The 21,963-nt window shown below is 39.2% G+C and overlaps 2 protein-coding genes across 3 annotated transcripts in view; one reads left to right on the top strand and one right to left on the bottom strand.

Annotated features, from left to right (window-relative positions):
• The window catches only part of nkain4 (sodium/potassium transporting ATPase interacting 4), a 54,947-nt gene extending 52,994 nt beyond the window's left edge, over window positions 1-1,953 (bottom strand). For both annotated transcript variants that reach the window (XM_057319964.1, XM_057319965.1), the window contains exon 1: window positions 1,701-1,953. In XM_057319964.1, coding sequence (XP_057175947.1) covers window positions 1,701-1,754 — 54 coding nt within the window. In that variant the 5' untranslated portion in view covers window positions 1,755-1,953. The remainder of the gene's footprint in view (window positions 1-1,700) is intronic.
• Window positions 1,954-5,722: 3,769 nt separating this feature from the next.
• LOC130571840 (uncharacterized) overlaps window positions 5,723-21,963 on the top strand; it is a 47,429-nt gene continuing 31,188 nt past the window's right edge. The window contains exon 1 of the mRNA XM_057363101.1: window positions 5,723-5,993. The gene's annotated coding sequence lies outside the window, so the exon portion shown is untranslated. The remainder of the gene's footprint in view (window positions 5,994-21,963) is intronic.

The following is a 21,963-nucleotide window of genomic DNA, read 5'->3' as shown; positions in this document are numbered from 1 at the left end:
AAAACAGCATTTCACTGACAAACAACTTCTTAGAAACACTTAAGCTGGCACAAAGTATACGATGAACAAAAGCAAACTGCCACGAAGATGAAGCGACAATTACAGTATAATAGCTTCTTGGAGAAATGAATATCTCTCTTTGACAGGAACATGCATATATTTAACTAATGACTAACCACTGAAAGCTCCCGCCAACTCTGTCTCCAGTGTAAACAGATCAATGTAATGCTGAGGGGCAAACCGCCGAGTCTGGAGTCCTCGCATTGCACTTTTACATAATAAACTACTGTTAAAAATGAAACGATTACACACGCAGATGAGATAGAATGAAGCATATATTTCTTGTGAGGTTTCACAGCCTTCATTTTTGTCAGATATTTATAAAAGGTTTTTGAAAAGATCAGGAAATTATATATTGAAGGTCTTTGCATATTTAACTGGCTACAAGGACACAAAGCCCCTTGTGAGGTTTGTAGATTTAAATCTATATTATTCCAAATGTATGCCGTGGTAACTCCATTATCCACATTTTAAGGACACTGATTTTAACTTTAAGATTTTTTTGAAATATTTTTAGCTAATACATTTAATACACGTGTGATGTGCAACATAACTATTTTGTGGGCTCCGCTGTCATCTGTCAACCCAGACAGATTTTTTGTCTAATGGTCGTTATGACTTAAATGGAGATGAGAATCTGTTTAAAACCATCTTGCATTCTCAATTCAAACAGTGACTAACAATTTGGGCAACTCCATGCAATTGTCTGTCAACCTTAAGAAAAAAATCAAGATTTAGTAAAGAATAAGATAGTAAATAGTACATATTTTGTTGTTTTTAAAACATGATTGCCCAGGTAACTGAATTACATCCATCACAGAATTATCACATCCTTAACGGTCCATAGTTTATGTTCTATGAAGGTTCATCCCTTCTCCATTTCTTGGGTTGTAATTGCTTCTGGTATGCACATGTAAATTCCAAGAAATGCTACAAAGTATGTCGTCTGCAAAAACGTGCGTACTCTTTTGTCACAACCATAACCCATGTTTATTACCCTCTTTTAAAACAGAAAAGATTTTTTCTGATGTCTGGGTTCATCATGGGTTAAGTAAAATATAAGCAGATAATTCAATATATTGGTAATAAATACATTCTCTGAGAATGTGTATTTCAAGTTTTTTGACTCAAAAAATGTCACATCCATAACACTGGAATTACCCATTTGTTATTCATCATAATAGCACATTTGATTCCAATATTGAGTGATAGTGTGCAAAGAACAAATGTAAATGGCACGTGATGACCAAAACCCCAATAGCTCCGAAAAAAACAACTTAAACTTCATGTACAATGTACTTCAACTGTAACAGCAGTAGCCTACGACTGAAAACAAACACTCAGGCAATAAAAATCACTTTTACAACTCTAGAACTGGGTCACTTTACTTCTGTGGGTCAAGCACTTAAAACTCATGCTCAACTTAACTCAAGACAAAAGACATACAGCGCAAAAGCGAGCAGAAAAGTGTCACAGCAGCTGGCTCAATGCACTCATTGTGTAAATATAGTAACAACAGCAACATAGCAATACAACCACATGAGCATTGTAAACGAGACAGCGCACGTGTGGTTATACGGTGAACGTGTTCATAGCGAGTCAAACGCACAATATTTGATGAAAAATAAATAAAAACTCACCAACTGAAACGTGCACAGAAATATGAGGGTGCGTCGTCCGCTGCAGCACCCCATTGTGTGTTAAAGCGATATAACGTGATCCCGAATATAAGCAGAGAGTACTACACAAACACAGAGAAGCGAGTCAATCTCTGTCCGACACAAAGCGCCTCCATTCTCATTGTTTAAAGCGGGGCGTGCAAAGTGTGTGGTGAACACGGGCAGCCCAGTGCGCGAGACTCGCCCGTGAGTGGAGCAGAAAGAAAGAGGCAGAAGAAGAATAGGGGTAGACGGGGCAAGAAGGGAGGGGTGGGGTAGGGAAAGGGGGGTGTTTAAATCACTCGTATGTAAATTACATTGCTGGTTCACGCAGTGTGTTTTGGTTCGTTTAAAAACTGAAACGATTTATGCAAAGCGGTTTCACTCACAAACGTGTAGCTACCACAGTACAGCCTACTATAGTTCCCCCCAAAACAGAGTTTCTACAATTGTTGCTGTTGTAAAACCATATGAAGTCCCAACAGTATAGGAAAATTAACCATACTGTGACCTAACCATGTTGTATATTGTTATATTTTTTTTTGTACATTTTTTTTTCATTTTGTTTAACTACAAATATCACCTGAGTTACTAGAAATAAAAGAGATGTATTTTTTCTTTTATGATGCTTTATAAAGCTACCACAGTTTTACAGTATTAACTATGGTTGACGTGTTTAGTGGCACCTATATGTATTTATTTCTTTTCAAGAAGTTTATACAGCAAACGCGGTCAGTCTGTACACTGTGCAGAAGACGTGAACATTGAAATATAAATAAAGCCAAAGCGCCACCTGCTGGTTGTGATTCAAAACCTCATCTTGATTCAGCATGATAACAAAAAAGTGGATTCTTCATTCAACACATCTCCAGTGGCCGATTACTCTTAGATATTGTAAGAAAGGTCAAGTTTAAATACAATGGCATTTCTAATCTGCAGTATACTTTTAATGACCGGATAAATAATTAGGACTTTTTCCATCAATTTTTAAAAACAAGCAAACCGAAGATACATTTGTTACATTTAAAACATAATAAACATATATTTTTTAATAATTGTCTTTAGGCTTCATGTATGTTTATTTAAACTGTATTGACCCGAACGGCATCATTTACTGTATTGAAACATCTCCAAAACTCCAACCAAAACTGCTTAGATCTACAATCTACAATCCTTTCTTTTCTCTCCATCACTCCTTTCATATTCCATTCCCAATGAACAAAGTTTAATACTGTCAAAACATAGGTTAACCTCACACACATCAATAAACATGACATGTGTTAACAATAAAGGATGAAGTTACTTTCAAAATCTTCCATTCACTATCGATTGCTATTTGCGAACCCTTCTTGATCCTTCATACAGTTGTGACGGTGTCTGGGCTGATTCATTATAGAAAAACCTTTAAAAGCTGTTCCTCCCCGTGCTGGTCAACTCTTTCCTCTCTGTGAACATGAAGCAAAGTGATGAATCTTTTACACACAGAGGCTGGATTGCTGTAGAACACTTCACTTCCCATTACATCACTGTAGCCTTTGATTCCCCTCTTAAAAGCATCCCTCCAACACACACACACACACACACACACACACACACACACACACACACACACACACACACACACACACAAAGTGCTTATACCAAACCCCTATAAATAGTAATAGCGTATATTTTTGAACAGGAGAACTGCAGATACTGTTCTACTATTACTTATTCATTAGTAAGAGATGCATGTACTTGCTTTATTGTTAATAGATTTTGCTCATTATTTTCTACAGGAAATATAAAAGTAATGTACGGTTTAAGCAGAGGGCTTTTGTGCAACTTTTGTGGCTAAAAAAACAAACACAAACCATCCAATGGGGTGAAAAACCACAGCCTAGAAACATTGACTGTAATCTTCAGATTGGGAAAGATCAGCCAACATTTACAGTTAAACAGCAACTGTGGCAATAATGTCAAAGTGTTTTATACGGTACTTATAAGAGTAACAGTATCTGATGAGACCCTGGAGGTCTCCTTTTCTCCCTTCGGTTAAATGTGCTGGTGTGCGCTCTGCTAAATGGAGGGTCAGAGCTTTGGAGCTTTGTATTGTACACCATTTAAACGGTAGGAACTAATGCAGACTGACAGGCTGGTCAGCAGACGAGACCTGTGCTGTGAGCCAGACGTAAATAAAGGCTACAATGAGACTCAGACAAAGGAGCGTAAAAGCTGTTGGCAATCTAAAGTGTACTCAGAGAAAGTGAGTTGCTCATTGATTATTTTAGTGGGAATCTATAGCCATGAAACTGCTCTCTGGGCAACATCGGCAACATATGGATGAGTGTCAAATAACATCTTATAACTATAACAAAGCATGTCTTTTGTGAAATGTTACATGTATGCATAAAACTGCATTGTTTAATAAAAGCCATAAAAGGACACAACGTGTTTTCAAAGCTATATAGCACCACTTTAACATAACAATAGCAATAACAATGTGCGGGTAAACCATATGACTCTTTCTTCTGTGAATCACAAAATAAGATATTTTGAGAAATGTCTTAGTGGGTTTGCGTCAGTACAATGGAAGTCAATAGGGGCCTATGTTGTTTGGTTACCAGCGTTCTTTAAAATATCTTTTTTGTGTGTGTTGTGCAGAAGCAAGAAAGTCATGGAATGACAATGAGAGTAAGTAAATGATGACAGCTTAATTTCTGGGGTACAATATCCCTTTAAATGCCCTACAATAACTCAGGCTTATTAAAGGGATACTGATGAACACAGAGAAAGATATTTGGAAGAATACTTATAACCAGACAGCTTTTGTCCCCCATTGACTACCATAGTAGGAAAAAATACAATGGTAGTCAAAAGTGCCCCAGAACTGTTTGCTGTCCTGCATTCTTCAAAATATCTTCTCTTGTGTTGAACAGAACAAAAAAATGACAAAGTAATTTTTATGGGGTTCGATGGGTGTTGAGATCTGTTTGGTTATAAGCATTCTTCCAAATATATTTCTCTATGTTCATCAGAACAAAGACATTTATACAGATTTTGAACAACTCGGAGGTGAGTAAATGATGACAGAATTTTCATTTTGGGGTGAAGTATCCCTTCAAGCATGTGTAGCCTTAGTACAAGGTAATACTGTGATACACCCTGAATACACATGTAAAGTGTAACTGCTTTATTTGATTACACGTATTGATTCCAGAAGCGGAATACAAAAAAGAGTTATATAGTCCAATGAAGGAATGGATGCAGTACAATAAAATAAACTTTATTGTTCTCAGAGGGGCAATTTAGTTTTGGGCATACAGAATGAATAAGGCAAGCAGAGAACAAACTGCAGAACCGAAATAAGATGGGCAAATAGGAACTTTTTTTAAATATACAATTAAATGAAATTATAATTGAATATTCAAATAGATGTTATACAACAACGTATATCCGGGCTGTGTTTGGTGTATATTCTGGATAGTCTGGCTAGGTGCTAATAATATAACAATTTATTTTTTCTTTAATTTATATTTATATTATTTTATATGAATATTTCTTTATATGAATTAAATTAAAACTACTCAACAGTTAATAATTCTTTGCAAAGGTCTACCGGAAGTTAAGTTTGGGCCTCACAACGTTTATGTTGTTGCAGCTGAAATCGTCTAATACGAAATATTTATATAAAAATAATAAAATAATCTAATAAATTAACAAAACAAAAAATAATTATAATAAAAAAAATAATTATAATAAAAAACATTAGGAAATAACAAACTATGGCTGTAACTATAACTATAAAACACAAAGTATGAAACTAATTATATTATCAAAATCGTAACAATTGTGGGACTAAAATAGATCGTTTTATTTCTTCGTTTTCGCTATGTCTTACACAATGAGGTCGTCTATTGTAACGCTTTAATTTACATTGGGCGGCCAATAGAGGAAGTCATTAGTTTCATGAGTTTTATTTCCGATGGGTGGCGCTGAGCGGGTTCTCGCAGATGGAGGGCTGATTCTCCATCACATGCTCCATATGCCAGAAGAAAGTGAGCGATCGTCGCTGCCTCTGCTGTCTCTAAACTCAATCCAGAGTAGGCGGCACTGACTGCGCTTCACACCAGATGATCTAAGAGAGAAATACCAGCCATGATGCCCGGTCTGTTCCTCCGTGCACAAGAGAAGAGCTTATGAGCTTTTCATCTCTCTTATGCGAGCGGTACAGTGTATTAAGAGGATGGAGATCCTGCGCGCAGCATCCGTCTCTCTGGCTTTGTGAAACGCACGGTAAGCGCGCATCATGTCTCCATGCAAATGCTTTTATAATATGGATCATAGAAATGGTGAACTTGAAGACGGTTGTTTTTCATTGACAGATACATTTAATATGTTGCATGGAGGAATGTTGATCAGAACTTTAACACACTCTAATTTGCCACTTTATATAACAGTCATATTACGTAGGCTACGATTTGGTTATACATATGAAACGTTTCCTAACAGCCTTAACAGGTCTACAAACATAATTAACTGTGTGCTGAGATCTTTTGGAGTAGACTTGAGAATATTGAATGGGTGTTCTGAGCTCATATTGATGTCCTTATTGATTCTGTATTTTCTTGAGAGGGGCGGTGAAAGGAAGGGAGATGGCGAGAGTAACCTAATGAGGTTAAAGTGTGTCCTCAATGAATTTCTCATTGTCCTCCATCATGTAAAGTACCTACTGTATGAGTACTTGCATTTTTGTGCCATGCCAGTGCCATGGGCTGCCGTGACACTGCCATGTACAGTGTCACCATGTTTTTTGGACATGTTTTACAGTAGATGGTCAATCAATCCTTTGGTAAAATTACCCATGGTTCTATTATAGCAAAAGTGCAGTAACCATGTTTTTTGGCGGATATTTTTGGATAACCACAGTTTAACTTCAAATACCATAGTTAATCTAGGGTTACTGTATTAAAAACATGGTTAATTTGCGGTTACTATAGTCTTACTACAAATAAAAGACATGGTTACAAACGGAAAACCATTATTCATGTTCATAAAGGATAACATCATAAATGAGAAAGAATCATTTAGTATCGCAGTATATATTAAAAGTACAATAGTATGAACATCTGATATCATCACAGTGTTTTATCTTTTTTAAGGCAGAGTTGCAAAAGTCTGTATGGTGTTAATTCGCTGTTTTCTTGCATATGTATTGACATATTTCCATTCATAGTGTCTGCATTGTAAGACTGCAATTAATGGTGTGATCCTTAAGTGTCAAGTTATTCTAGGCGCAGCAGGATAGACTTCATTCAAGCAAGAAAGTGACTTCACACCCCGAGCTTATGTCCCCAGTGCATGCTGACCGAGAAACTGCTCGAGTCTGTCCAATATAGTGAATATGGATGAATGAAATCCTCTTACTCTGCAGCTCACGCTTATAGTGCGTTTGAGAGAGAGAGACCTGTCAGAGACCTGTCCTCTGTGGGTGGATTTTTAAAAAATGTGTAGATATTTAGGTTGGGTCGCATCTTCTGCAGATCATTTGGTTCAAACTGAATATGCTGATATTGTTTACCCATCGTCATGTCACTCCAAACCTGTGTGACTTTTTTCTGTGGAACATAAAAGGAGTTGTCCATTTCCATTTTTCTTCCGAAAATGCTGATTGACGACTGTGAAGTAGTTGCCATTTTTGCTTTTAACTAATGTCAGCTTTGGATTGGAACCCTAACCTTATTGCTCACCAAACATAAATAAATATATCGTTGCCTTCAGGTGGAAACCTCATTCTTCCAAAACTGCTACTTTACAGAAAAAAGCACAGTATTTTTTTAATTATTGAACATTGTGTTGTCAAAGTTGGCAAGAACTTTTTAATAAATTTTTATTGGTTAAATATTTGCATAACCAACAGACAAACATGAAGGGTGATAGTATAGTATATACAATATGCAATATATTCAATAGTAATTATTTATGAAAAGAAATGAAAAATGGAGATACAAAGTTTCAGAGGTTTAATGTTTTCTATAAAACACTACCTACATATATACAGTTAATATATATTTTTTACTTTTCTTGCCTAGTGCACCATGCAAAGCAAGAGGTGCACCCTTAAAAAAGCATGGGTAGTACCCTGGTCTCTCTTTCTTTCTCACTCACACACACACTCTACAGCAATCTACGTATACAATTAACTGCGAGCATTTCCAAGTCATCACGCTCTGTCTGTCCAAAACCCTAACAACTTTTAAAACCCATCGAACAGCCTCACAAAGCTTTCTTGAGTTCCGCTGGTTTACTCTTTATATATAAAACATGCCACATCCTTACAGACAGTATTTTTAACCACATGGCTGGAGTCTGTGTTGTGTAAAGTGACAGACTGTCACACTGTAGCAGTGGGATGCAGACACCCGCTCGCTGTGGGTTAGACTAAATGTTATAAAGGTGCTCGAGTGGGTCAGTTTGCACGCTCTGTCCGTTTTGAACAGACGCTCTCCCCCGTGCGGCGAGCAGGGGCGTGGGCTTCATATGCATGCGATGCACTCCTGCCACTGTTGATGTCAAAGTGGATTCAGGATCAAGTAACGCTCGTACGCTTCTGTATCTTAAGAAAGAGGAAGTGAGAGAGAGAGATGGGGGAACGAATCATCCCCATGGATTAGAGAGGAATATGTGTGACCGATGGGAAGGGGAGGGTTTAGGGCACCAGATGCAGTGACTGGATAAAATTGCCTTAATAATTAACATGACAGAGCAAGAAAAGACCAGGGAGGAATAGAGATGAGAGGGAAGCTGCGATCGAAGGGAAACCCACAAATGCATCAAGACCTGGTCTTGAGAGTGGTCAATGTGTGACACGAAACGACTGACTATGTTTAAAGGGACAGTTCACCCAAAAATAAAAGTTCTGTCTTCATTTATTGACATGTTGTTCAAAACCAAAGGAAGATATTTTGTGAAATGTCTCAGTTGTTTTGTGTTCATACGACAGAAGTCAATGGGGGCAATGTTGTTTTGTTAGCAACATATTTCAAAATATCTTCTTTTGAGTTCTGCAGAAAGAAAGTCATATAGGTTTGAAATGACATGAGGGTGAGTAAATAATGAAATCATTTTCATTTTTGTGTGAACTATCACTTAAAGTGTCATGGGATTCCTGCCAAGAGCATTGCCGGTCAGCTTTATTTTAGAACTTTGGAGTGAAACTTCTAACAAATACATGGTTCTTGGGCACGATTGAGTCTTTCTCCACTATGGTAGTCAAAAGTGCCCCAGAACTGTTATATTACAAACATTTTTCTAAATATACAGTATTTCGTTGTGTTCTCAGTTATGTTAGGTAAAAGGATACTTTTTTCAAAATCTGACTGGTTATAAGCATTCTTCCAAATATATTTCTCTGTGTTCAGATTTTGAACAACTCAAAGGTGAGTAAATCGTCGCCTTGGAATTATAAGGTTCTATCTGCGGTCTGAGTAGTTTTGAGAGATTGAGCTTTGAAGTTTTTGCATTTCATATAGCAAAAATGATATGAGGAACAAATCTCTTTTATACATGAAAAAGACAGAGACCCTTAATGTTTTCCAAATGTACAATATCAACATTTTCTGAAATTTGTAAATGGGGTTTTTTGGAACAGGTCAAACGCAGATAGAACCTTCAGATTCTGAAAAATCACTTTTTTTAATTATAAGGTTCTATCTGCAAAACATTCATTAAAGCAATACATTTTCAAGCAACACAAGCAATTTACTTATAACTTTTGTTAAAACATGAAATTAGTGTATAATAATGTGTAAAAAAGGTACATTTACATGGTTTTTATGACACTTATTTCATATTTTAGGATGCTTTTTTCTTGTTCAAGTTGAGCATAAAAAGCCGTGCTTGTATCCGTGTTTTATCCACAGAAGGTGGGACCGATCAAATTACTTTTTAGAGATGAGTGTGGCTGAAAAAACATAAAGTTTATTGTTGTAATCAAGACTCTTGACGTTGTTGACTATTTGGCATTAACTGCATTATGAGAGTCTATGTAAACACAGGTTTTAGGAAGCTAGCACTGCTGGCTAGTGTTGTGTCTATAAATATAAAAAAATGAATCTCCTCAACAAAACCTAAAACAAAACAAAAAATACTGTCGTTTGAGCTGCTCTCGTTGACAAGAGTATCAATAAAACAGTCAACCTTGAGGTTTCTTTTAAACATTGTTTCCTCAAATATTACGGTCACTGAGGGGTCCGGTCACATGACAAAGAAAGCTGATCCTGATTGGTCTTCTTGTGTGCATTCAAAGTGCTGATTGGCTCTTGCAGATAGAACCTTATAGCACCAAACTATAATTCAATTTTGTAGATAGAACCTTTTTGTTTACTTTAAAAAAGTCCTAAAATGCACACATTTAAAAAAACAAACATGGCATTGTGTAAATAAGTTGTCACAGAATAAGAATATGTGAATAACTCAATTTTGACCAAAATGTCAGATAGAACCTTATAATTCTAAGGCGACAAAATGATGACAGAATTTTCATTTTTGTGAGGGGTAGTTTGCCCCAAAAAATAAAATTTTAGTCATTATTTACTCGTCCTCATCTTGTTTCAAACCTGAACTTCAAAAAGTTTTATTGTTGTGCGGAACACAGAGAAAGATATTTGGAAGAATATTTGTAACCAAACAGTTGTGGGTCACAATTGACTATAGTAATAATTTGTTAAATTTAGGCTATATAGCGCTTTTACATGGAAGGGGGGAATCTCCTCAGCCACCACCAATGTGCAGCATCCACCTGGATGATGCGATGGCAGCCATATTGCACCAGAACGCCCACCACACACCAGCCGAGTCAGGACCTCGGTTTAACATCTCATCCGAAGGAAACCCCTTTTTGGTGTGTCTCCCTCAATAAATAGTTATCTTTAATCAGAAATGGATGCATTAAATAGATTGCATGAAATCAAAATTGACCCTGTTTACATTTCTAATGCACGCTGGTGTTATTGTGAGCATATTTTTTCAAAGGAGAGAAAATCATTTTTCATCTAATGGTCTTGTTTGGCCACTTTTGCCTGATGCCACGAAATCCTTTAAATTTTCAACACTTCTTCATGTTGCATATGCATGAGCATTGAAATGCATGAATGTCATTTTCCATGCACATTTTCAGAGACATACAAAATTTACTTATTTTAAATACATTTTCAGACTACGTAAAAACACTTTGAAGAGTTTTTAAAGTTTTATATACAAGGCCCCAGAAATACATTTTTGGTTAATAGTGTACTGTATATTAAGTACTGTTTTAAATTTATTTTTTTGGTTGAACACCCTTTTGTAAATATGCCAGGATTATGAGAGTACAATATAAAGAAAGCCGTTTCATGTTGACTTTTGGGTTTTTTAATCCTGCACTTGGCTCCTGCTCCTCACTCAGCCTAAAAAGCAGGATTATATTTAGCTCTGATAGGATTTACGCTGTTGTTACAAACCAGAGAACCAAATTATGGTGCTATCTAGAGCCATTTTTCTTAAAAGAATAGCTCACCCAAACAGGTAAATGTCATCATCTATTTCCCCTCATATTACTGCAAAACCAAATGACTTTCTTTCTTCTGTGGATTACATGAGGTGAAATTTTGAAGAATATCTCGTCTGCTATTTTTAATAAAATGAAAGAGAAGATCTGAAAAAAAGCACTCCAATATAAATATACTGTCAAGAACGGTAGAGACAGAACCCAAGTGCAGGCAGGTGAAGGGTAAACACAGACTTTAATAAAAGATACAAAACCAAAACACCCTCGATGGGGAAGAACACACAGAAACTAAAATAAGAAATCAAACCAAAACTTCCCACAAGGGGGACAAAACAAACAGGATGATAATTCCAAATAATAATAGTCCGAAAACAAAACGGTAATCCACACGAACACACGTAATCCACAATAATACGAACTGGAGAGCACAGAGGAGTATACAACACTGGAGGTACAAGGAACAATGCAATGACGAGGGACAACGGGAACTGAGACATTAAATAAGTAAACATTAACGAGGGGCGAATGGGAACTGACGGGAAGATGATGGGACAGGTGAGAGGGATGAAACACTAATGGGAGACTAACGGAGAAACAAGGGGGCGGAGCTAAACGAAAGACAGGAGGACACGCGGCGAAACAAACCTTCACGTGTCTCCACACAAGTTGAAACACACACACAAGACATGGTACTGTCACGACCCTGTCCACAAGGCACGAAAACTCAAAATAGGAAGGACAGGATCCTGACAGTACCCCCGCTCCAAGGGCCGAACCCCGAACGGCCCAAGGGGAAAAAATCAGCGGGACAAGACAGGCAAGAATGAAGACAGACACCATACAGACAGAACAGAACATACTAGGGGCAGGGCTGACAAAACTACGAAGGGGTTGGACAATAAGATAAACATCAAAGGGAAGGGAGGGGGGAATGGGCTGGAAGAAACTGGGAACACTAAACTGTGGTGGGACAGGAGGTGGGGACCTAGGAGGAACAGGGATCTGCTTCTTAGAGCGGCGAGGTGTGGGGGGGCAGGACGAGAAGGGACCGATCTGGCTGGGGTACTTATTTTGGGGCGGATGGGTATGGGATGGGCAGGACAGGAAGGGCTAAACATGACAGGGGCAGACTGGGACAATAACGGCTGGACAGGGTTGGGCACCGACTGGAAGGCCGGCTGACAAGGACTTGGTGCTGACTGGAAGGCCGGCTGGACAGGGCTGGAAGACCGGCTGGACAGTGCTGAGCGCCGGCTGGACAGCCGGCTGGATCACCGGCTGGACCGGACTGGATCCCGGCTGCACCAGACTGGACGCTGGCTTGGACGCCGGCTGGGATGCCGGCTGCTGCATCGGTTGGGACGCCGGCTGCATCGCTGGCTGGATTACCGGCTGGGATGCCGGCTGAATCGCCGGCTGGATCACCGGCTGGGACGCCGGCTACATTGCCGGCTGGATCACCGGCAGTGCTGGGTTTCGTGCCTCCCTCCGTTGCCTCTTATTTTTCAGCCGAGCCACCCGTCTGGTGGTCGGCTGGAGGAAGGAGGTAAAGGGCACGGCTGGCTCAGGGTTGGAGGCCTCTGATGAGGACCCCCAAGACTCTCGCTTCCCCCTCTTGCCACCGAGGCTGGCTGGAGGTGAGGCTGAAGGGGGTGAGGTGGACGGTGTGGCGACACCCAAAACCCCGATCTGCAGGGTGCGGTCTTCGGGGATAGTCGCCTGCCCCGTGAGAGGCTCCGCCATGGACGATCCTGGCTCCTCACGATCCATCGCGAGCTGGTCCACGAAGCCCAGGGGTCTCATCCTGCGCATTTTGGCTGGCTCGAAGGGTTCATCGAGGCAGCTGTTGAAGATTACCTTCAGTTCTGCCTCGTTGAACCCCGAGCGGCGCGCAGTGGACAGGAAGTCCATGGCGAAGCCTTTCACGGGGTCCCTTTCTGACGGAAGCCGAACAAGAGGTGAGCCTGGCGGCTCCTGAATGCCTCGTCCGACTCCGTCAAGCCTGCTGGGTTCTCCTTTCGTCGTTGCATTCTGTCAGTAACGGTGGAGACAGAACCCAAGTGCAGGCAGTAGAAGGGTTAACCAAAAGACTTTATTATAAAACACGAAAACAAACACCCATTGATGGGCGAAAAACACGATAAATAATATAAGACTTCAAACCATAACTTCCCACAAGGGGAATAAAACAAACATGAAGAATAATCCATAATAATAAGTCCAATACAAAAAGGGAAAGTCCACAAGAACACGTAATCCACAAGAAGAACGAACGGGAACGAATGAGGCACAACACATCTGGAACAATAAGGTACAAGGAACAATGCAACGACGAGGGACAACGGGAACTGAGACATTAAATAAGGAAACATTAACGAGGGGCGATTGCACGGGGACAGAGACAGGCAGGTGACAAGACTCAACACTAATGGGAACTGGCGGGAAGATGATGGGACAGGTGAGAGGGATGAAACACTAATGGGAAACTAACGGAGAAACAAGGGGGCGGAGCTAAACGAAAGACAGGAGGACACGCGGCGAAATGTCAAAACCAACCGCCATGTGTCTCCACACAAGACGAAACACACACACAAGACATGGTACTGTCACGACCCTGTCCACAAGGCACGAAAACTCAGAATAGGAAGGACAGGATCCTGACATATACAAGAATTTCAAGCATTCTGAAGCCATACAATATCTTCACGTTAAGAAGAGAAAAGAAAAAGAATCTATCAATAAAAACTTTATTTAAATGAATAACTCATGTTTTTGTATGCACCAGTTCTTGTTTTTGTTTTAGAGCACTTTGGTGATATTCTTTTGGAATCTTAAAAAAAGTTCCTCCTATGACATCACATTTTTTGCATACTTTATTTGGCACTTTCTATTAAAAGCGTAAATGCCTTGTTAACCACCGGCAGGTTTAATCTAACATGGCTATTGAATGACCTGCATGCGTTAGACTCATTGACATCATCTTCCGTCTCTTGATTGGTGGAAAGGCGTTGACCCGGGGAGCTGCTCTCTCATTTCTTTCTTTCCACCGTGGATGACAGAAAGTGAGATTCATGTTGCCATTGCTCTAATACAGATGGACAGGAACCCCCATCTATTTCTCATCACTGGCTATCATATGATCAGGAAATAGGACTGGGCTGCATCAAACTCAATAGGCATTTAAGCACTTAGCAGTATTTCGGGAGCCTGTTGTGATACGCATTAGACTAACAGGCTTCATCCATAACACTACACAATATTGATTCATTTCCTCGGGGCGAAAGGCGTAATAGCCTTTATCTATTTTCACTCCTTATCACCCGTGTTGCCTAATCACTTTGACTGTTCTCCGCCATTTAAATACCAACGGCGTAGTCTCCAAACGGTAACAAAACACAGACATAAAACATTCGTGTCTATATACGGTGTGTGTGTGTGAGACGTAAAATGGATTTAGTTTTGCAACATTTTGCTCAGTGGAAGAGGTCATAGGAGCCACTAACTGTTATGATGCCCAGTTGTCACAAAATTCTGTCATCATATACTCACCTTCATGTCATTTCAAACCTGTATGACTTTCTTTCTTCTGCAGAACACAAAAGAAGATATTTTGATGAACGTTGGTAACCAAACAGCATTGGCCCTCATTGACTTCCATTGTGTGCACACAAAACCACTGAGACATTTATCAAAATATCTTCTTTTGAGTTTCTCAGAATAAACGTTTCCAAAAACTCGTTTTGAACCACATGAGGGTGAATAAATGATGATAGAATTTTGATTTCTGGACAATAAAGAAAAGTCAACTAGGAGGGACGACACATACATATTTTTCACCGTCCCATTGAAAAGACTAATGTCTATTGACCTATTTTCAAGTATGATCTGAGATCAGCTTTCCTTGTCCTCTTTAAGTCCTGGCTTGTGGTCGGGGTAACGCCGGGTGTTATAGTACACGACAGGAAAAGTGCAGCGTGCTTGTGATGTGCAGAGCATCCGCCCCGAAACACACACCAGACCCAGCCACAGATCTGTGTTTGTGAGAGATTTCAGGTTACGATGGAATATGCTTGACTAAATTTCGAAACGTACGACAGTGTTTCGCAGTCTTTTTGTGTTGCTGTATGTACACCCACCCTATCACCCTATCAGTAAATCTCAAGCGCCCCTTCACAAAAATGTGTTTCTGTCAGCTCATATAATGCTGCATATCCTTCAAAAATAAATTCAAAGTCATATTTCATCTTCGAAATAAAAATCCTCCCAAACACCTCGTCTGCTGATGTTGCGTCGCTGAAAGCATTTGCACTCATAAATTTGTGTCGAGTATGTTTCGGGCATTACGTCATGCACAGAGCGGTTCAAAGACACTCTCTTTAATTATTCGGATTCTCCCCGCACAGATGTTCCACAATGCACTGCTTCACACATCCTATAAGCACTGCATGAGACATCGACAGAGTTTACGGATGAGCCTTATGACCCCCTTACAGAACAGTATAGCGGATCCTTTCTGCGTCTCTACTGTCTGCTGTGAAGCCAGACAATGCATCGATTCGAGTCATTTAACCCCCATACTGACTAATCTAAGACATTTGAGCACAAAACAGCGAGTGGAACGACAGGATATGACTTAAAAACAAACTATGAACGTATCGAGCGTTTGTTTTGTTGTGTTATGATGTCACAGTTAAACTGAACCATGGAGACGAAGATAAAGACATTGTGGAGTTTATTTTTAGTGAGTGTTTACAATCTCGACACTGAACCATGGAGACGAAGATAAAGACATTGTGGAGTTTATTTTTAGTCAGTGTTTACAATCTCGACACTGGTGCCCTGGCAAACGGCAACTGCATTCTTATCAACACCTACACATTGTTGTGAGTCTCAGCGTTCTGCACTTTGCCAGGAGGTGAAAGAGTAAGACGGCGTGTGTGCGGTAGGAAATCAGTTGCGTTGTTCAAAGACTCTGTGGTCTTACATGTGAAGAAACACACGTTGGAGCGCAGTGACGCACACACACACACACACACACCCATCCAGTACTGTCCTCTTTTACCAATGTGAACTAACAGCAGACTAGTGCTGCTCTATTTTTAGCAAGAGGCTGCAAGAAGCAAGCACATATGTCGAAATGGAGCTTGGCGGTGTAGCACAGTTTGATATATCTGATACCTGTTACGTACGCTTGAAAATGAGTCTTGCACATTCAAGGCCAATTTTAAATGAATGATGAGATGTTATACGTTCACGCATTTAGCAGATGTTTATCAAAAACGTGAAAACAGATGTCTGTGAAATTGTGTGTTGCCTGGGAATAGAACCCGCAACCTTGTCAGCTGAGTTACAGAAATCTTAAAGGGATAGTACACCCACAAATCTAAATTCTTTCCTCATTTGCTCACCCTCCCTATTGACTTTCATGGACACAAAACCATTTCTCAAAATATCTTCTTTTTTAGAATTACACAAGGGTCAGTGAATATGACAATATGTTATTTTTAGGTAAACTACTATGCCTTTAAAAGTACTAAAAACTCCAAGAAGCTTCTTCAAGATGCCGCTGTCTTTAATTATGTTAATATAGCTGCTTGGTATTTGGACTCTTCAAGAAATCTTTTATTTCTGACTTGTAGCATGTGAGGCGGTTGTTAAAAAGGTTTGAGGATGAGAGAGGTCTATTTCTGGAGTTTTTCTTTGTTAAATTAATTTCGTTTATTTATGCATGCACCTCCACATGAAAGCATCCCCGCAGTCCCTAGTGGAACTCATGAGTTCTGGAATGAGATCTCTCTCTCTCTCTCTCGCTCTTTCTCTTGCTATTCCTTCAGTTCTGTAGTTTGTGCCTTTTTCCCTCGCAGATGACTGAAAAGGTCACTGGCCGTGTTTATTCCCAGTGAGGTTGTGTTTTATTGGACGTGATGAATAGATTTGTGTCGTATCGATTTCTCTGATCAATAGATGGACTGTTCACAGAACTACACAGAACTCTAATGAGATTGTTAGTAACCCAATTAGCCCCAAAACCAGCTCATGAATTATGCAAGACGTTATGCTTGGCTCACCATATCAAAAATAAACTAAATGCATTATTATCAACCTGATTAGCAGTGAGCGAGCTTTTGGTAAATGTCAGTCATCGTTAGAAGTTTCTAGACTTCTGATACAAATTGACCTTCATGATTTATTGAGCTCAACAGTAAATTTGGTCGTCCCAATCAGTAGATTTGCATTACTGGAAATAACGGAGGGCAATGTTATATATTCAGGACTGTAGTAAGACTTCAAAAACAGCTCAGGGTTTTAACTGTCTTATTGCAACCTGCTGAAAATGATGCCCAGCTAAATAAGCTCACACATATCGCTGCAGTCCTTCTGAAACGTCATGTCCTTTTTTGCCATAAATCATTATTATTAATCACCATTTATGTTTGTCACTGGGTTTTGCAAATATTTAACCAATAAAAAGTATTAAAAAGTGCTTGTCAACTTTGACAACACAGTATTTAATCATTTAAAAAGTACAGTGTTTTTTATTTTTTCCTAAAAAAAAGTAAATTTAGACATCAGAAGTTTGGCAAGGACTGTTATACTTGTTTGCTGCATTATTTAGTTTAAATAAAGACTATTGATGTCTAAAATAGCTGTTATCACATTGGAATTGCAATACAATACTTTTAAAAAACGTATACAGTACATTATACTAAATTCAAAATGATATAGTGTAATTATGTCATGTAATTATTAGAGATGTACCGATATATCGGCCAATAATCACTATCGGCTATCAGCCAATGATGAGGGCCCGAGGGCCGATAAATCCTGTCAATCAAAACAGGACAGGAAAATGCAATGAATTTGTGCTCTGTATATTGAAAAGGTTAAAAATAATAATAATAGTCATTATAGGAATTAGTAACATTCAGAAAGTTATTACTATGTTATTACGAAAGATATTACTATGCATAACCGGCTACCGGTATCGGTGGAGATATTTAGGACCAGTGCATCTCTAATAATTATATTTAGGCTAAGTTATACATTAAACCAAAATATTGATTATGTTGAGTAATCTTATGGTCAAAAAACAAGAATCTTAGCATCTCGTGATCAAATTATGAACATACATTTCTTCACAGCTTAGGAGTGTCTTGGTCAACTAGCTTCACCAGATAGAATATTTGAAAGAGGGACAAAAAGACATGAAAAGAAGGAGATTAAGGAAAGAGAGGATGTACAGTACAGATGAACAGTTGGTCATATTCACCTGGGACTCCATTTTTCATAACTCTGTCAGGCATAAACCTGCTCGGGCTTTCAAGCACTATCAAATCAATGAGCACACCATTAACCTGTGATGGCAACAGTTCACCCCACTGCTGCAGCCAAGAGTTCATAAAGGCATGTGTGAACACTTCACAGAGCAACAGACAGAGTGACAGTCCAGTTACAAAATGCAAATATACTGAAGAGATTAGAAAGAAAATCAAGCAATTGAAACACATTAACCTTCAGACGACTTCAGAAATGTCTCCTAACTTAAATATTCTACAAGAATACAGTACTCGTTTGCTTGACTTTGATACATGTCTGTTTGCAGCAATTTCCACACAATGTACATATACTGTATCTTAAATAAATACTTATTTACGGCACCAGGTCACTTTGTAAATATACCTTAAAGAAATGTCTATTTATGACAGCTACGTTTAAGCCTCATTTTACAAAATAAAAAGCTGTATAAGGCATTTACAGTGGAAGTGGGGCCGGTGTATTGGAGAAATTGCAAGTAGAAAAGTTTAGGGAGAAGATTTTGTTTTTGTGGCACTAATATCACCAAATGGAGTAATGACTCTCCTGTCTTCCTTTGTTTGGACAAACAGATGACCCTAAACTCAGTTGAAGCTGTGTTGTTGCTTGTGATGCGTGCCACATTGTGTTTACAATTTACAGGGAAATTGCTTGCTTATAATTAACTGTGTACATTCATGTGGTAGAAGAAATTATTTAAACACAAATGACACACTTTCCATTTAAGATTGTATTTTTGCAGTAACATAATGTTAGTTACTTGAGCTGTAAAGTTGTTCAAATTGTCCGTTTCAGGTGGGACTTCTTAGGATTGTTGGACATTTCTTTCTCTGATCAAATCTGATCTGTTTAGAAAAAAATAACCCTGAATATTCTTTTTGAGGTTGGATATGATTTTTAGTGGGATTATTAAAGCCCTCGTTGCCTTTCTGCTGCATACTGTACACTTCAAACATCTCACATGGCTGTTATATATTATTCATATGAGAATTACGTAACTGTGCCTGCCTTGTGAATAGTCCGAAAATTTAGGAGTTTGCTCTGTATCGGCTTCACAGATTGGATCAGGGATGGAAATGACGGTTAGACAATCTACCGCCTTTCTGCTTTGTTCTCCCCTTGGAAAAAGAGTATTGAACGGTGAAAGGGCCTCTCTGTGTTTTGTGCGTTTGATCACGACACGTCCCGGGTGCAGTAATGTGTGGGCGTGGGTTTGCACGTTGATGTGGAGGCAGGATGGAGGTTGCCTGCACCTTTGCAAAAGAAGGTGGAAAGTGGGTGAGTCATCCAAAATTAAACCACAGAAGGAAGAGGAGATTCGAACACGCAGGGGCTGCGTGTGCATGCATTCACATGCATGCGGCATGCACATACCTGATAATGCAAGTTAATTAATAATTAACCCTACTATTTTGTGTAATAATGAAAAACGTTTAGCAAATGGTCTATGGATGGGTCAAGCTAAACCCAGAGTAGTCAAACAGATGTAAAACATTGTAGCCCTCAGCAGACCTATTACGATAAAAGGTATTAGATTAGATTGGTGATTAAAGGGCTATTTCACAGGCAAAACAAAATTTCCACATGTTTTACTCACCCTCAAGGCATCCTGACTGAACATAGTTTTCTTCTTGAAGAATAACACGGTCAGAGTTATAATACCACGTATCATTTTACTTACAAGCAGTAGAATGGGAGTGATTGGCTGTTGACTTTTTGAAGCTCCAAAAAGTGCATCCATCAATCAAAGAATTGCTCGACACGGCTCCGTGGTTTTAACAAAGGTCTTCTGAAGCGAATCGAATAATTTACACTGAAAAAACAACTGCATTAGGCTAAATAATGAATACTGTATAAATAATAAGAAATTATGGTGGAAATTATACTTTTAAACGAAATTAAAACACCAGTAGGCCTAGGTGACAGCAAGTGAGCGTCTAATAAGTCGAGTCGTTCATTCAACCATAATTCAATCATTCAGCAATGAAATGGCTGGTTGCTGTGAGATGCGTTGTGGTTCTGCTGTGTCTTTTCTTTTCATTATTTTCGCTGCTGAAATAGAACAAAAGTAGTCTGCAATAAAAATGTAAGTGACCTATTATTGTACTACCTTTTTAAGCGGTTTATTGAACTATTGAACAGTCGTTATGGTGAAACAATGTTGCTTAACCACAACGTAACTGTATTTTAAATATAATGTTACACTTTCAATTTTTTAAGTTTCTTTGTGTTGCATGTTTTGATTTCTCCTGGGGAGGCTGCGTGAGCCTTGCCTTAGCAGCGCAACCTTAGGCCTACATAACATATTCACCACTTTACATGTGATAAAATCATAATAATACTTGTGTTTTGGTGATTGCCTAGTTATTTTTGGTTATTGATGTTTTAATCAGGTTACGACCAGAACTTAGTTTGCCGAACCTGGCGTCGCAAAAGCTCACCGGTGCCATCTTATGCAACTAGCCCATTATGAAATTTGTCAGGGAACAGTAGATGTGTCTGTGCTGTCTGTAACTCTACCTCTCACCAGACCGGTGGCATCTCTGATAAAGCAGAGATGTGTGCAGTGATATACAGATGCAATGCCCAGCGTAAAAGAGCAGGGAGTGTGCCTCTGTCTGGGGATACAGGGACGGAGACAAAAACAAGATACAAAATGAGTGAGAGCATTTGTAGAAACGGATTGGTTCTTGCTGTCTGCATGTATGGCTGTTTTAGCACTCAAATTGCTTTCCGACGTTTGAGCGTTCCGCTGGGAAATATGGGTGCAAAGAATGAGCATATGAAGGCGGAGAGGATACTGAGAGAGCTGATGGATTGGGCTGTGAGAAGTGTCTTTTTTTAAGGGAGGGTGTGGATGTGTGTGTGTGTGTGTGGCTGGGGCGGTCCTAAGCTTTATGAAGCAACATGGGTTTTTGAAGCGCCAGAGGTGTTGTCATGCTGTGAAAAATGTCACACCCCTGAGACCTCCAGATTTTTGAGTGAGTGCGTCTCGCAGGTTAAATCGTTTTCTTGTTCGCTGTCCTGTTTTAGACTGCCAGGTTGCATCTCAGTGTTTGAGGAAATAACTAGGCACAATGGTTGCATCATGGTTGCATGTCTAACCCCATGTTGGTACAATCCAGGAGCTGGAAAATGATCAAACACTTTTTATCACCTCTGTTCCCTTGAGTAGTGCAATTAATCCAAGGTTTATCCAGGACAGCTGTCTCTTAAATCTCTTCGGAAGAAAGAGCCTTTTCTCTTTGGAATAATGTTCGCTAAATACTACCAAAAACGCAAGCAGTATCAAAATGACTGGCAGTGCTTTTACATTGACTTTTGGCATTTGCAGCAGATAATTCTGAAGGCTCACACACATAGCTAAAAATATACTGACATGCGGTATTGTGATGCCTAAAGGTA

This window comes from Triplophysa rosa, linkage group LG21 (assembly GCF_024868665.1).
Source record: "Triplophysa rosa linkage group LG21, Trosa_1v2, whole genome shotgun sequence".
NCBI lineage: Eukaryota > Metazoa > Chordata > Actinopteri > Cypriniformes > Nemacheilidae > Triplophysa > Triplophysa rosa.
The sequence above is the reverse complement of the archived record's forward strand: the minus strand, read 5'-3'. Positions and strand labels throughout refer to the sequence as shown.